The sequence below is a fragment of the Antechinus flavipes genome, chromosome 4 (genome assembly GCF_016432865.1).
Source record: "Antechinus flavipes isolate AdamAnt ecotype Samford, QLD, Australia chromosome 4, AdamAnt_v2, whole genome shotgun sequence".
Classification (NCBI taxonomy): Eukaryota; Metazoa; Chordata; class Mammalia; order Dasyuromorphia; family Dasyuridae; genus Antechinus; species Antechinus flavipes.
In genome coordinates this window covers 40,808,664-40,824,742 of record NC_067401.1, presented here as the reverse complement: position 1 = coordinate 40,824,742, position 16,079 = coordinate 40,808,664, and the positions used below count along the sequence as shown (strand labels likewise).

Genomic DNA, 16,079 nt, shown 5'->3' with positions numbered 1-16,079 from the left:
ATTAAGTGTTCACTATGCCTATTTTAAGTGCTAACAATAAAGATAGAATAATCCATTAATTGAGCTAATCCACTGCTTTCAAAGAGCTCACATTAACATGGATAGGAAGGTTCATTTAGGGGACTGGGAGGTTCTTAGGGTACACTGGGAAGGCACATGACAATATATGGGAGACTAGTATAGTGCAAATGAGATAGTAAGGCTTGGTGGCTTACCACTTTACCAGCAGGCTTATATTTGGTAATTTGCTGTTCATCCATGTCCACTCAGGGAAAGGAAGGGAGAACAGGAGGGACCATTCAGAATTTAAAGAGCTGTCCTGAAGAACAGAACAGAACAGAGATTCAATATTCCTTCCTGCTAAGGTCAGATCAGGATAAGGATGGTCAGTAAACAGCAAGGAGGGGGAAAAGGGAAAGGATTATTGGCAGGAAGTTTGAGGGAAAGGAAAAGTACCAGGTTTTCCAAATGACATTTTAGCCCTACCTAAGGTGGCAAAGTAGGGATGAAGGGGGGAGGTAGCAGACCAGCTCAGATCCCTGGACTCAAGGTGTGCTATTCTTTTTATTTTTTATTTTTTTTTTGCTGACTTTAAGCCTATGAACAGATCTTTCTATTGTCATTCTCTACCTAGCCCACTCCTATAAATCATCTTTCATACCACAGACAGGATAATATTTCTTACACATGGATCTCAACTGCATGCTATTGTCCATTGATAATAGCCTTGTCTTAACAAGGCAATAACAGACAATTATCAAGGCTTTTGCAATATGTTGCATTATAATGGAAAGTCTTTACCCCACCCCACATCCCACTTCCAATTATTAAATAAGATAGACTTAGATTCAAATCTTGTCTCTGATACTGCTTGTGGGATCTGTTTCCTCATCTATTAAATGATATATTTGAAATAGATGGCCTCTACAATCTCATATAAGTCTATGGATATTATACCATTCTGAACACCTCATATTACTTCCTGACAACTAATATACACTCCGGCCAATTTATGAATTATTTTTCCAAAGACAGATACATTGTGTTTCCTCAACTTTGTTCATAGCACTTGAAGTGACTTGGAAAATCTGACTTGATTTTCACCTCTGAGGTTTATGCTCTGTGACCATTAATGAATAATTTCTCTGAGTTTCATTTTCCTCATCTTTAAAATGAAAGATGGGTGGTACTATCAAAGGATTGATTAAATGAAATAACATTTAAATCATTCTGCAAACATTAATATGCTACCCAAAAGAATGCTAGCCATTAATATTGACATTATAAAAACTATAAAACAGGAAGAGAACTTAGCTTGCTGTCATTATCTGTATTTCCTTCCTCACTCCTCAAGTTTTATCTTCTTTGAGTTGTATCTTCTCTGTATTAGTTGGTACAGTGGACAAAATTGTAGATTAAAGGTCAGGGAAATTTGAATTAATCTAACTTGAGACATTTATGAGCATACTTAATCTGCCTCAGTTCATTCGTCTGGAAAAAGGGGAGCAGAATACCCATTTCTCATGGCTATTATGAAGGTAATATGAATTTATATCTGTAAAAATACTTTGCAAACCTTTGAAAAAGCATCTTGTAAGTATTACGGATTCCACAAATTATAGAATCTCTCCTGTTATGGGCCAGAACTCTGAACTTGAAACAAAGGATTCTTACACGGTACTAAGTCAGTGGAATTGATAGAGACAATAGTTATCTAATTTAGCATGGTTCAGTATGATTGATTTACTCCTACAAGGAGATGTTATGGACCAGAATTTGAATTTTGAAACAAGATACTAAGTGGAATTGAGGAGACAATGGTTAAATCTACTTTAGCATTGATTTAATCCTAGTTTTCTAGTTTTCTGAAACTAGAAACTAGTTTTCTAGTGCTATAATGATTTGTTTGTACTCCGTGTGGGGCATAGAAGCTAGAAGCCTCTGCCAGAGAGATGAGAGAGATTCAGAAACAAGCACACTAGAAGTTCTTGGAGGCTGAGACAGATTCATTCCATTGTCCACCTTTGTGGTGACTGGCGGCTGAAGCACCAACCTTTGCAGATTCGGAAAGATTCAGAGAGCAGAGAAGGAGGCAGGAACTCAAGCTCTGGGAACCAAGGAGAGAGATAGGCCTCTAAGAAAGCTGGCCTGGGCCCCAGGAAAGGAGACAAGACTTAGAAAGAGACAATAAAGGATTTGGACTTTAACACCTGGCTGTACTTGTGGTGATTACTGAATTAAAATGAAGGCTGCCTCCAGAGACCCCAAGAAAACCTTAAGAGACAACATTACATTTTAGAGAGAATACTACACTCTCCATATTTATGTTGGTTCTCAGGTAATAGTCAGAAGCATATTTTTCATGTTTACCATCCAAACCTTGGGCAAGTTAAAGCCATTCTTATTTATGTATTGCTGATAGATGACTTTATGGAGGAATTTTGTAATAAAGAGATAATTTTGTTGTGCCACAGTTTCCTTTTATTGTCCTGCCTCAGTTTTCCTAAATTGTTCTGCCTCAGTTCCTTGAGCTTCAATCCCCCAGTTGCAACCCTCCTTCCTAACCATTTGGACTGAGATAATTAGGGCTGGGAGCCCTGGCCATTGGCATTCCATAGAGCCATAAATTGCAGATAAATTACTTAGAGATATGCTTACATATCTCTGATATGTAACCAAATTGTCAGAACCAAACTGATGGTCCCTTCCTGGAAATTCCCATGCTCACCAGTTTTCAGACACCACCACTTGCCTTTGTCTCCTCTGAGCACTTGGAGCCATATCTAAATCACTGGACTCTCACATTTGATGCTGGATTCTTTGAGATGAAAATCCAATTCAGCCCTGGAGTCAGAATGGATTTTGCTTTGCTTCCAGACTATCTCTCCCTCTCAGAAACCCAAATAAAATATTAAAAACTCTCTAATCTCTATCTTGCCTCAGTTTTTCCAGTATTACAATTTGTTGATTTTTCTGAGTGCTTTCAGGGATATGAAAAACCTGAGTTCTAGTTCTTGATGTCACTCACCAGTTGTATGGCTTGGAGCAAATCCAAGGATCCTAATTCTTTCAAGTTGAGTGAATTGGACTAGTTTGCCTTTTTTTTTTTTTTTTTTTTTTGTCCTTTTCAGTCCTAAAATTTCATGATTCAATACACACTAGCAAGTATTGCAATTTTTATTTTTTATTTTTGTTGTGTTCACCCACACCCACACTACATTAAAAGGTTTTGTGTGAGCAGAGTAAAGTTGACAATACATGGTTAAATAAACCTTGGAGGCTATGGAATCAGTGTTGGGAAGCAGGTGGGTAAAAGAGAAAGGAAAATTCAGATTCAAATCTAGTTTATGTATGACATTTACCTGAGTCCTCCCCTAGGCCTCATTTTTCTCATCTGTAAAATAAGTAAGAGGGGGTCTAACTAAATCAGGAATTCTTAACCATTAATATAACACCTATACACACATACACACATTAGTAACAATTTTAATGTTTCCTTTGAAATCCTATGCATTCTATTTTAAACATTTAAAACGTTCTGATTTTACATGAGCTGATAGTGAAGGGAAGAGAACCAGGAGAACGTTGTACCGTTACAGCAATATTGTTCCATGAAAAACTGTGAGTGACAGATATTCTCGGTAATAGAATAATCCTGTAACGCTGGAGAAACGGAGGCAAGATAGAGATCAGAGAGTATTTAATATTTTATTGGAAAGAGAGAGATTTACTGGGACCAAATAGATCCATAGTTTGGTCCCAGGGCTGAATGAGACTATCGTCTCCAAGAATGCAGCAAACAGCAGCCAATGCAAGTTCTCAATGACATATTTACACACAGTAGCTAACAGAGGCGGGTGGGGGAGGGTGGGAGTGGGGGGTCCAAACTCTGGTGAGCTGGAATCTCCAGGCAGGAACCCATCAATTCGGTTCTGACAAGTTGGGGGGTAGGACCATAAATTCTTACTAACTGGGAGGTAAGAAAGTGTCTGGCTAGAAACAGAATGTCTGAATTCTCCCTTTCTGAGTTTACACATCGACAATTTATAACCTCTGAGTTATACCAGTCTTAATGAACCGGAGGTGGGGGGTGGGGGTGGGGATGGGTTTGCAACTAAGGGGATTGAGGTAGAACAATTAAGGAAACTGAGGCAGAACAATTAGGGAAACTGAGGCAGGACAATTAAAAGAGAACTGTGGCACAACAATCCAAGATAATTTCAAAAGACCAAAAAAAGATGAAGTTCTGAAAAGTTGTACCCAGTCTGCCAAGGAAAAGGAACTGCTGACACAGCAAAAGATACAAACACCTAAACTAAATCATCTGTTGGGTCCTTTGCAGATCTAACTCATGATTTAATGCAAAGTTTAAATCAAGTAAACCAGTCGTTAGCCCTCTATTTCGCCCTGAACTCGTCAGGAAGGGTATGAAAGACTTAGCTCTTACTTCTAGCTTGCTTTTTTTTTTTTTACAATCTTCCCGCGAATTTTATCTGTAAAGATTTAACCACCCCCACCTCTCCTTTTTTGAACAGAAATCAAAGTAAGAAAATGTTGGTTGGTCTGTTTTCCAATTAGCGAGGAATCTATTTTAGAAGTTATGTGTCTTTAAATGACGTATTCTTGAATATAGTGGGCGGGAAACAACGACTAACCCTATGGCCCCGCCCACAGTTTCAGCTCTCAAACAGGTCGGCTCATTGGATATATAAGGGAGAGTTGTCTGAGTCTGCTATCAGTCCTAGACGTCTACTTGAGTTCAACATGTCTGGTCGCGGTAAAGGAGGCAAGGGTCTTGGTAAGGGAGGTGCCAAGCGGCACAGGAAGGTGCTCCGGGATAACATCCAGGGCATCACTAAGCCAGCCATCCGCCGTCTGGCTCGGCGCGGGGGCGTTAAGCGTATCTCGGGGCTCATCTATGAGGAGACCCGCGGCGTGCTGAAGGTTTTCCTGGAGAACGTGATCCGGGACGCCGTTACCTACACCGAGCACGCCAAGAGGAAGACGGTCACCGCCATGGACGTGGTCTACGCCCTTAAGCGCCAGGGCCGCACTCTCTACGGCTTCGGCGGCTAACTTTGCTGCAAAACCTCCCAGAAAAATCAAAGGCCCTTTTCAGGGCCCCCCTCCACTGTCTAACAAAAGATCTGTAAAGCTAATATGTTAGTATGCAATTTGGGACTCTCCTTATACTGTTTATAAAATATCATACGGGATGAGGTTGGCTCCTAATCGCCACCAACTAATTGTGTGTTAACTCAGTCGCAAACTGAGCTGTTGCTGAAGTTGGGACTTCAGCATTCACGTTTACGAAATAAGTACAAAATGGAGTCCCGTAATGTACAGGCTATTTAGGCAGAGAAACTACCCGAGTTATCGTGAGAAGAGCGGGGAAAAATTAAACCAATCGAAATGTGCTCCCGACTTGATACCGGAGTCTCTTGTCCAATCAGAAAAGCGGTTTGTGATCCGGGCAGATTGAAGATCCTTAGAGCATCCTAAATTATGAGCTCTTTTCCATGAACCACTGGAAAATTTTAAAAACTCCTTTAAGTGGAAAAAGACAACTACAAAGGGAAAGCGTGACTTTTTGGAAAATACCTTTTAATCACTGAGAAACGAATTGGAGATCTATTTACTGGGGGGGGGACGTCGGCGTCCTCAAACTTTTTAAATAGGAGCCCAGACTGTTGGAGGGCCGGACTATAGTAAAAACAAAAACTTTTGTGGGCCTTTAAAGAAACTTCATAGCCTTGGGTAAGGGGGATAATCGTCCTCAGCTGCTGCATCTGGCCCGCGGGCCGTAGTTTGATGTTCTAGTGACTTGTACGTGTAAAATGGTTCATTTCATTCAGTTTATTCTGGATCAATTCCGAGTTTTAGGGATTATGGAAGATTTCGAGATAAAATTCAAATGATAAGAATTGGCCGAAAGAGGGTGGAAAACATATTTTTCAATTAATTTACAATTCATATTTTTTAAAAAAGTAAAATCAATCTATGAGTTAAGGGAGATTAAATTCTTAGACAACATATGCCTTTTCTAGTAAATACAAGATAAATGCAAATTAAATGGGAGATAGTTTGGAAAAAAAACTAGCAGTTTGAGGATTGGGGAAAGACTCCCCGAAGAGGATATGCTTGGATTGAGTCATAGGTAGCCAGAGAATCTTAAGAAGTGGGTGTTTAGGAAGTCCTGAGTTCAAATGCTGTCTCACACAAAATGTGATGATAATTAATTGATCTCTCTTTGTCTCAGTTTCCCCATCTGTATAATACGAATACTAGGTGCCTGCCTTCTAAGATCGTTGTAAGAATCAAAGGAAATAATACGTGACAAGTACTTTGCAAACCTTAAAGTTCTATATGATCGCTAACACTAGCCAGTATTCTGTGAAAGATATTCTTGTGGCAAAAATAACCCAAACAAAAACCTATTTATTTCACTCGTGTCACATTTTGCTCAACTATCTTTACTTTACTTTTATGAGCTTAAATTGTAATACAGGAAAAAATCCTGACCAGAGAGCAGAAATTGGTAGAAACAATGGTAGTTTATTTGATTGTGCTTCAAGAAATGGAGATGGTTGTGGAAAGAAGGGATTAGCTTAAGTAAAGAGATTGCCTGTGTTCTTGAAAGCCTGAAGAAAAATAAAGGGTGGTTGAGCTAACCTGAAATAGTGGGCAGGTGAAGCAGTCCACAATCAGGACAGAGATACCAGGAAAGTAAATCCTCAGTCAATGAACACCCCTTCCCTCCACCCCCAATATAGCCTTCACTTCATCCTTATGCCCTTTCTGCCCTTTTGAGAGACTATATTATGAACTATAAATGTCAAGCCTCTGGTTTCTGGTGAGTTGAAGGGATGTTTAACTTGGAAGAAAGTAAGAAAACAGAATTTATTAAGCATTTACTATATCTCAAGTACTGTGCTGATCCTTTTACAAATTTAGCCTTCTCACATCAATTCTGCAAGGGAAGTACTATTATTTCCCTTTTACATTTTACATTTTACAGCTGGATAATCTGAGGCAGCCAGACTTCAAGGTTCTTGGCCAGAGTCCTGTGTGGAGTAGAAATAAAGTGAAGAACTTCCAAGAGTGCTTAAATTCCTTTTCTGTATTTTATTTTCTCTAGGTCTTTGTGACCTGCATAAGTATGTTAAGTATTAGCCAATATTTACTTAGATTTTAGATATATGTACTTAACCTAAAATGATGACATTTATCACTGTTCAAGTTATTAATGTTTAGAAAGCTGTAACCCCCCCTCTCCCCCAAAGAGCTCAAAATAAAACAACCAAATACGGATGTGTATACATAAATCTGTACACAATTACATTAATAAGTAAAACCTTTATACCCTTCTTTAGAGTCTTTGTATGCTACAATTCTGATTGTATCAGATTCACATCTGAACTTGAAGGTCTGATGTATGGTTCCAGGGAATCTGCTGTTTTGGGCACGAATAACATTCAATTAAGTGGGGGGGCACCTATCTCTTAAGGTTCCCCAACCCATGATGTAATCCTTTGTAACTAAAACCTATAAAAACTGTATATCTTTTTCTAATTCTTTAGCCCTTCTACCGTGAGCTCTCTCTCTTTCACTCCTCACGGTGGAATTGCTCATTCTCATGAGAATTTATTAAATAAACAACTTTTCTGCTTTTTACTTCGAGAAGTCTCTGAATAGTCATTTTTGGATAGGATTTTCAATCCCTCACAGTCCTATAGGTAATAAATGTCTAAGGTTAAATTTGAACTTTATTTTGACACTCTAACCTACTGTGTCATCTAGACCTTGAAATCTCTCAAAATAACAGTCTTTCCTCAGTGTTCATTCTCCTTATTTAAAGTATTTTATACTATTAGTTATCATTCATTAATATTTTCTTCTATCTTAGCTTCTAGGACTTCCTCCTGTTTCTCCTTTTACCTAATTATTCCTTCTCAATCTCCTTTGCTGGGGCTTTTCCTGATCCCTTAATGAGTTCTCTCCTTGGCTTTTGTTGTCTTTGTCTCTCTCTTTCTCTGTCTCTATCTCTGAGTCTCTGTCTCTGTTTCTCTGTCTTTATCTCTGTGTCTCTGTCTCTGTCTCTGTCTCTGTCTCTATCTCGGAGTCTCTGTCTCTCTCTGTGTCTGTGTGTGTGTGTGTGTGTGACTCTCTCTTGTCCTTAGTAACTGCATCAGCTCCCCATTGCTGTAAACCAATGATTCCTAAATCTAGAAGTATGTGGTATAATAAAGACTGATCTGGAACAAGAATCTCAGAAACTTGGATTCAAATGCCACTGCAAGACTTCAAAGCTGTGTAACCATAGACAAGTCACTGCCTTTTTATACCTGTTTCTTCATTTGTAAAAGGGGGATAATAAAAGTACTGAGGCAGAGACAACAATACTTCAGTTGCTGCCCTACTTTCCCTACTATCTGGTGACTGTAGCTGTGTAGCTATTTCTGTCATTTTTGTGTTTTAGGATATGATTTTCTTTCTTAAGATTTTGTGCTGCCCCTCTTCACTCTGTAGAATGTAAAACAACCAAATACAGATGTGTATACATAAATCTGTACACAATTATATTAATAAGTAAAACCTTTATACCCTTCTTTAGAGTCTTTGTTTGCTACAATTCTGATTCACATATAGAATGCCAAAGGGTGGCCTGCAGGGAATCACAAGCAGCTCAAAAGGCCTTATAGTCATTAGTTTAGCATTACTGAACTCCCTGGGAGTTGTGTCTATATCAACAGGATGGTATTAATTGTCCCTTACATCTTATTATCTTCCCTAAAACTATATGAGAAAGGTTTTCCCTCTTTTTCTCAATAATAGTTTCATAGTTTGCTTTGCACCTGGGCTGAATGGATCCACAACAGCTGGTATCTTGGATAACTAATCAATATCAAAGGTCCCAAAACAGTCTTGGAAGAGGAAGAACAGATAATACTCTGGAGTCCACCAATTGTCATCCTGGAACCATCATAAATGACACATCAGAGAAAAGACTTTTTCCACACAAAGAAGGAAAACTAAAATTTTCTCTTGAACATCAGCAGCTACCAAAGCTTCTAACTCCAGTTTGGGTGATTGTCATGCCGATGACCTAATGGGAAGATCTGGAGGTTTAAAGCTTCCCATTCCTGTCTCCCAACTAATAATAAAGATCATCTCTAAATTAATATCCTTTGAACATGTAAGTCTTTTGAGTAGATTTCTCTTACCTTCTCTAATCACTCATTTGAAAAGACATACATTTGCTCTCAAATCAAAGAACTGAAATGGATCAGAGAAATTGATCAGGTTTCCTTATTTTTAAATTCCCTGAACTCAGACTGTTGTTCCAATTCAGTATTAAGTTGCTTTAATTTAAATACCTACACATAAGTTATTTTAAAGCAGAGTTCTCAAAATATGATGTGGAAATCCCAAAACATCTCCAAGACTCTTTTAAAGAGACTAGAAAGCCAAAATTATTGTCACAATATAACTGAGATGTTTTAATTTCTAAAATGGTAAATATCAATGTGTATAATCCAAATGGACAGATATTCTTTGCAGAGTCATTAATAATATGCAAGAATGCAAAGAGTTCCTGACACCCAAAAGTCTGAGAATTCTTTTTTAGTTTAATTGAGAAATATATATGTAAGACAGACATATAAAATGTAATTCCATCTCTCTCTCTCTCTCTCTTTCTCTTCTCTGTCCTTTCTTCTCCCACACCAAAAAAAAACAAAACAAAACAAAACAAAAACATATATATATATATATATATATAGAGAGAGAGAGAGAGAGAGAGAGAGAGAGAGAGAGAGAGAGAGAGAGAGAGAGAGAGAGAGAGAGGAAGCTGTGTGACTCAGTAGATAGATAGAAAGAGAACACTAAGCCTGAAGTTAGGAAAATGTGATTTCAAATCCACCTTCAAATATTCACTAGCTGTATGACTCTGGCCAAGTCACTTAACCCTGTTTGTCTTAATCCACTGAAGAAAGAAATAGCAAACCAATTCCAATATTTCTGCTAAGGAAAACCCCAATTGGACACAACTGAGTGACTCAACAACAAAAAAATCTCTTCCTGAATATTTCAATAGCATCTTATTGTTTAAGACCAAACTCATCTGTCCTCAAAAAGCTGTTCTTTCCTTTAACTTTGACATTTCTGTCAACTGGCCCTCTATTCATATCTTTGCTATCTTTCAATCTTCTCTCTCACTAAATCTATAAACAATTCATTTTCCAACCTTCCTAATTCTATCTCTGTAATAGCTCTCTTTTCCTTGACTTTTACCATTCTACTACATTTTCATATCTACTCAGCAAATGCAACCAAAATGCTAATAAATCTTCCTTCCAACATGCATTCTCTGTCTTCCAATCCATCCTGCCCAACAAATGTAATATAATATTCCTTATGAACATGTCTGACTTTGTCATTTCTTTGCCCCAAACTTTTTAGTATCTACCCCTTGCCAACAAACAAGATTCAAGCTCCTTAGTTTGGAATTCAGGGCCCTATTTAATCTATCTTTTCTAGTGTATCCCATAAACATCTTTATAATGCAGCCCACTTGGCTGTTCACTTAAACTGCTCCTGGTTTCATCAATATATCTTATATATTATTGCCTCCAAATGGTTGCTAATGTAAAATCTGGAGCTTATGTCAAACTCTGCTGAAATTTCCTCTTCTCTTTCACAAACTGTAGGAATATTTGGGTACTTCTCCACAGAGTTGTCTTAATTTCCACTCTAGCAACTAGTTTCTCTTAGTGAGAATCAGTTAGAGTAAGTTTTGATTTGTTGATGGCTCCATTTTTTGAAGGATGAAATTGTCATTAATGAACATCACTTTACTTTTGGAAGAGAGCACCAGCTGAATAATTCAAATCCCCTATCACTACTATAACATGCCTCTTTTCCCAAACTATTCAATTCTTCTCTCTTCCTGACAAAAATAGTCTATAATATACCCCAATGGCAAAATTCACTTATGTTTCTTGCTTCATTGTCTTTTATTTCAATTCTCTTTCCCATTTTTCCCAAATCTTATTCATGAACATACCTTCTTAACACACACACACACAGTTTGTTTGTTTGTTTTTTTTAATGATGTATTCCCATCTTGAACCAAAGTACAGTCATGATTTTCATCCTACCAAGTTTAAAGTAATTCTCATAGCCCCGGGTGGTGACCAAGTATGTTACATTTTATCTTTCCCCGGGGTTCTCCAATATCCAAAAAGGAACTTGGAAATATCTAGTCTCTGTCATTGAACAAGCTTCCACAGATGATGTTCTTGAATCCTATGTCCTAGTTTTGTTTAGCCAGTAACAATTGAGTAGTTTTTAGAAAAGAATTTGTACTTTAAAGTTAACGCAATTCGACAACGATATTGTATGAGGATGTATTCTGATGGAAGTGGATTTCTTTGACAAAGACTCAATTTCAATTGATAAATGATGGACAGAAGCTGCTACATCCAAAGAAAGAACACTGGGAAACGAATGTGAACTATTTGCATTTTTGTTTTTCTTTCCGGGTTATTTATACCTTCTGAATCCAATTCTCCCTGTGCAACAAGAGAACTGTTCGGTTCTGCAAACATATATTGTATCTAGGATATACTGCAACATATTTAACATATATAGGACTGCTTGCCATCTAGGGGAGGGGGTGGAGGGAGGGAGGGGAAAAATCGGAACAGAAGCGAGTGCAAGGGATAATGTAAAAAAAAAAAAAAATTACCCTGGCATGGATTCTGTCAATATAAAGTTATTATAAAATAAAATAAAAAATATAAAGTTAACGCAAAAACAGTCACATGAATATGCACTCTTCCTCCCTCCCCCAATCTGGAGTAACATAATCTGACCTCTTTAAATTTCCCTAGTTTTTGAGGAGAGAAGTAGTATTAAATTCTCAGATTAACTCAGTTCCTATATAGTAGGTTCTAAATCCAAAGCCACCTAGACCTGAGTCCAAGCACCTAGGTTCTCAAGGTTCCTCTGTTTAACTGGCAATATCATTCATCCTAGAATACTGCTTCCAAGGTCACCATGACTTCAGTTTCTGGGTCCTGGGGATCTATTGCAGACACCAAGAACTGAAAAGGATATATAAAAGAAACTTAAATTCCAACCTGATTTAAGAATCTTGGTTCACAGTTCTAGAAGGGAGAGAACCCTCCTCTTACTCCCAGGTTAGGTGCATAGTGCCTAAGTGAACAGAACCTTATTTCCATAGACAGTGTTGGAAAAAGGAACTCTGGATTTGATGATATTAAAGATGGAGACAGTTCCAGTTACATTGACATTGGAAAGAGGCTGCTCCCACTATGTGGTGAAATGCAGAATATCCTTTTCCAGAAGCAAGTTCCTGGCATCTTCTATATCAATGTCTCTATATTAGTGCATCTGGGAGTTTGCAAAGCTCCATTACATATATGATATCCTCAAAATTGAATTTGCCTTTTTATGCTATTAGTCCCATTTGCTTGTTGCCTAAATTGTTTTTTTTTTTTTTAAATAATTTTTTTTATTGACAGAACCCATGCCAGGGTAATTTTACAGCACTGTCCCTTGCACTCACTTCTGTTCCGATTTTTCCCCTCCCTCCCTCCAACCCCTCCCTCAGATTTGTTGCCTAAATTGTTGTGCCTTTTGTGTATACACATTTGAGAGTAGGAGTTCTACTTTTCTTGGGTTTATGTACTCTGAAAGTCTAAATGTGTCAATTGCTTTTCTTTTTTTTATTGCAGTCACTCTCTATGGTATCTATCATGACGATAGTCACAGGTACTCTTCTAATTAAATTTGAAAACATCTAAAATAATTATTCTTATCACCATTTGATCTATATACTCCATTTCTAGCCAGGAATATGACAACCTTTATTTTAAGCTATGTTTCAGATGTCTAAAATTCATTCCAAGACATCATCTTCTAACCCAAATAATTTCATTTCCCAAAACAAGTTTACTTTCCAGATATTACTTTTTTTCGTTTTCCCTTGACTTTGATAGACAATAGTGAGGAAAATGCAACATTTGTCTCTATAGCCTTCTATTTCTTGCTCAAGAATTCATTATCTTTGACAAAACATAGTCAATTCCTTCTGCTAATGACAACAATGATGACCACGATGATGATGATAATGAAGATGATTTATATATAAAGCACTTCCTGAAGAGAACAAACAGGCTCTAACACTGAGCCCTATACTAGTTTCTGAAATTACTAACATAAACATTTTCCAAATCACTAACATTAGTATGTTTAGACTTATTGGGCCCTCAAAAAGAACACTCGTCCTGTAAACTGTTCCTTGAACCCAGGGAACCAAGTTGCCATTTTGACTGTTTTTAACAGATCCCGTGGCTAAGCTACTATCCAGATTCTGTTTTAGCAGCCTTAGTATTTCTAATGTGGCTTAGAGCCAAAAGTTTGGTATAAAAGTTTTGTTTCCCCTTGACCTTTGGTCCATCTGCTTTGGCGAAATAAAGTTATAGAGAATCCTATGCGAGTGTTCTCACTCCAGATTATCCCTCTTCTCATTATTCCAGAAACTTTGCAGAGTGCTTTACAAATATTATAACATTTGATGCTCACCACAGTCCTTGGAGATAGACAGTTAAGGAAACAGAATCAGAGGTTGAGAATCGACCTACTGGAAAGTCACACAGGAATTCTGAAATAGAAACCTGATTGATTTGGTGTTTTAAGCCTCTTCTCCAGCTATTAGATCAAGGTCTATCTGACAATGAACTTTTGCTGGAGTTGAATGAAGGGAGCCCAAGGGAAAGAACCGGATATGTGAGGTATGTTTTCCTGGTTGTGCTCTTTTCTTTTAAGTAACTAACTAAGCAATATAAAGTACCGTAGTCGGCAGGATTCGAACCTGCGCGGGGAGACCCCAATGGATTTCTAGTCCATCGCCTTAACCACTCGGCCACGACTACCTAAGTGTTTGAATTTGCTGTGATTCTCCAAACAATTGATCCAGGTAACTCAAAGACTTAATTCCTTTTTGATGAGAAGAGGGAAACAAATGAGTTCCAAAATCAGTCTACTTCAGGGGAATGCGGTTTCATTATACGTAATTTAAAAGAGTTGGATTCCATAAGCTCTAAGTCCCTTTTGGCTCTAATATCCGACATTACTGGTGTGTATGGGAATTTGGGAAGAGAAGAATTTCGGAAAGAGAAATTTGGGGAGCAGAACCTTAAGGAAAGATCAAGTGAACCAGGTTGGGTTTGGATTAGACCCTGACTAGGTGCATTGTAGATATTAAATAAAATACAAGTTATCAGAGTATAGTGAGCAAAGGTATTGGAAGAAGTCACCTGATCTCGGAGACTTCAGTTATCAGAGAAGAGAAACTGGGACTGGCGGAAATCTTAGCAGGTCGATTTGGGGAGGTACGCCACCCGAAATGTAGTTCAATGACTGAAAGGAGCAAGTTTTATCTAAATTTTGACGGATCCAGAACCTTATAAATGAGTAGTGTTGTTGAGAGGTAGAGTAGGGTTAGCTTGGAAGGGAATTCTAGGGTGAATATTTGAAAGTCAGAGGTTTGCCAGTAGGAAACTGAGAGTCAACTGAAGTTCCTGAACAGGGGAAAGAGACCGATAACTGAATATTTCTTTGCAAGAAATAGTCTAAATAATGCACAGAGAAACAGCAACTCAACACATTAAACATTTCATAACTAGAGGATTATTTTTAACAGCCAATAGAGCACTTCATTGACACCAATGAATTTAAAACGATGGGCAAATCTCTGTGTCTTACTTCTTCTTCTGGAAAGATGTAGTTTAAAATAATGAATCCTCTCCTGTAGGATTTTGTACCACTGTGACACTGCAAGGGATAAGAAAATGGAAAGGGTGAAATGACCAAATCTTCAATTTAGGGTGGCAGTCCGCTGGCTTTTGGAATGAGATGATAAGGATAACTATTTATATGATGCTTTAAGCGTTAACAGAGTATTTTTGCAAATATTATGTCATTTATGCTCACAACCGTGACAGAGACAGATATTGTTATCTCCATTTCACAATTGGGGAAACTAAGACCAGAGTAACATAAGCATCAAGAGCTTCATGCTTTGAGCTCAGTCTTTCTGACTCTAGGTCTGGAGCTCATCCTTAGGTCCCTTAGATGGGGTCAAGGCAAGGAAATAAAAGACAATTTGGAATGATAGAAGGGGAAGGTGAGGAATTACGAATAAAAACCTTTTAAAAGACAGAAACAACTTAACAAGCATTTATTAAGCATTTACTGTGCGTCAAGCATTATGCTAAACATCCTACCCTTAAAGAGGGAAGAAAAGACAGCTAAGCATTCATTCTTTCATTTAACAAGCATTTATTAAGAGTTTACTACGGTGGGCCTGCTAGGTGGCGCAGTGGATAGAGCACCAGTCCTGAGTTCAAATTTGACCTCAGACACTTAACACTTCCTAGCTGTGATCTTGTGTATACACTTATCCCCAATTGTCTCAGCAAAAAACCCCAAAACAACAACAACCAAAAAAAACCCCATCAAAACTCCCCCCAAAAAAAAGAAAAAGAAAAAGAAACCATCAGAGTTTATTATGTGAAACATGAAAATGAACAATAAGAAAACAATTAATTTTGGGGAGGAGGGGATGACCCAATATGATATATATGGAATATTAGGCAGCATACAATTTAAAGTTCAAAATTTCTGTAGAGGAAGTGAATGGAGGAGAAAAAAATCTTTGGTAGGATGAACGAAGGCATATGATGGAAGGAATCTGTGTGAAGAACACAGTCTATTTTTCGGTATTTTTTTAAGAAACAAAAGGAGAGGAGGAGAAGAGGAAGCAAATGGGAAGATCTGAGTCTTAGGAAGTAAATTAACAAGACTAATTAATTCAGTTGAGTTTTTTCTTTATTGCTGTTATTTGTATTACTATTATTTTAACTTCTTTTATCACTACCCTTGAAACTTGAGTTTCCAATGCTGGAGGAACAAGAAAATCTCCTATCAATTAAGAAGATTTAAAGCAATTCTTTCTTTACTTCATCTAGGACAGTACATTGCAAGAGAGT

At 37.7% G+C, this 16,079-nt stretch overlaps 1 protein-coding gene and 1 non-coding gene across 2 annotated transcripts; one reads left to right on the top strand and one right to left on the bottom strand.

The window, feature by feature from the left end:
• The first annotated feature begins 4,753 nt into the window (after nt 1–4,753).
• On the top strand, nt 4,754–5,129 carry LOC127559147 (histone H4). Its single transcript, XM_051992805.1, has one exon. The coding sequence runs from the start codon at nt 4,765–4,767 to the stop codon at nt 5,074–5,076; it is 312 nt and encodes a 103-aa protein (XP_051848765.1). The 5' UTR covers nt 4,754–4,764; the 3' UTR covers nt 5,077–5,129.
• An 8,750-nt stretch (nt 5,130–13,879) lies between these two features.
• Nucleotides 13,880–13,961, bottom strand: TRNAS-AGA (transfer RNA serine (anticodon AGA)). The gene has a single exon. It is a non-coding gene; the product is annotated as a tRNA-Ser (tRNA).
• Nucleotides 13,962–16,079: the final 2,118 nt, after the last annotated feature.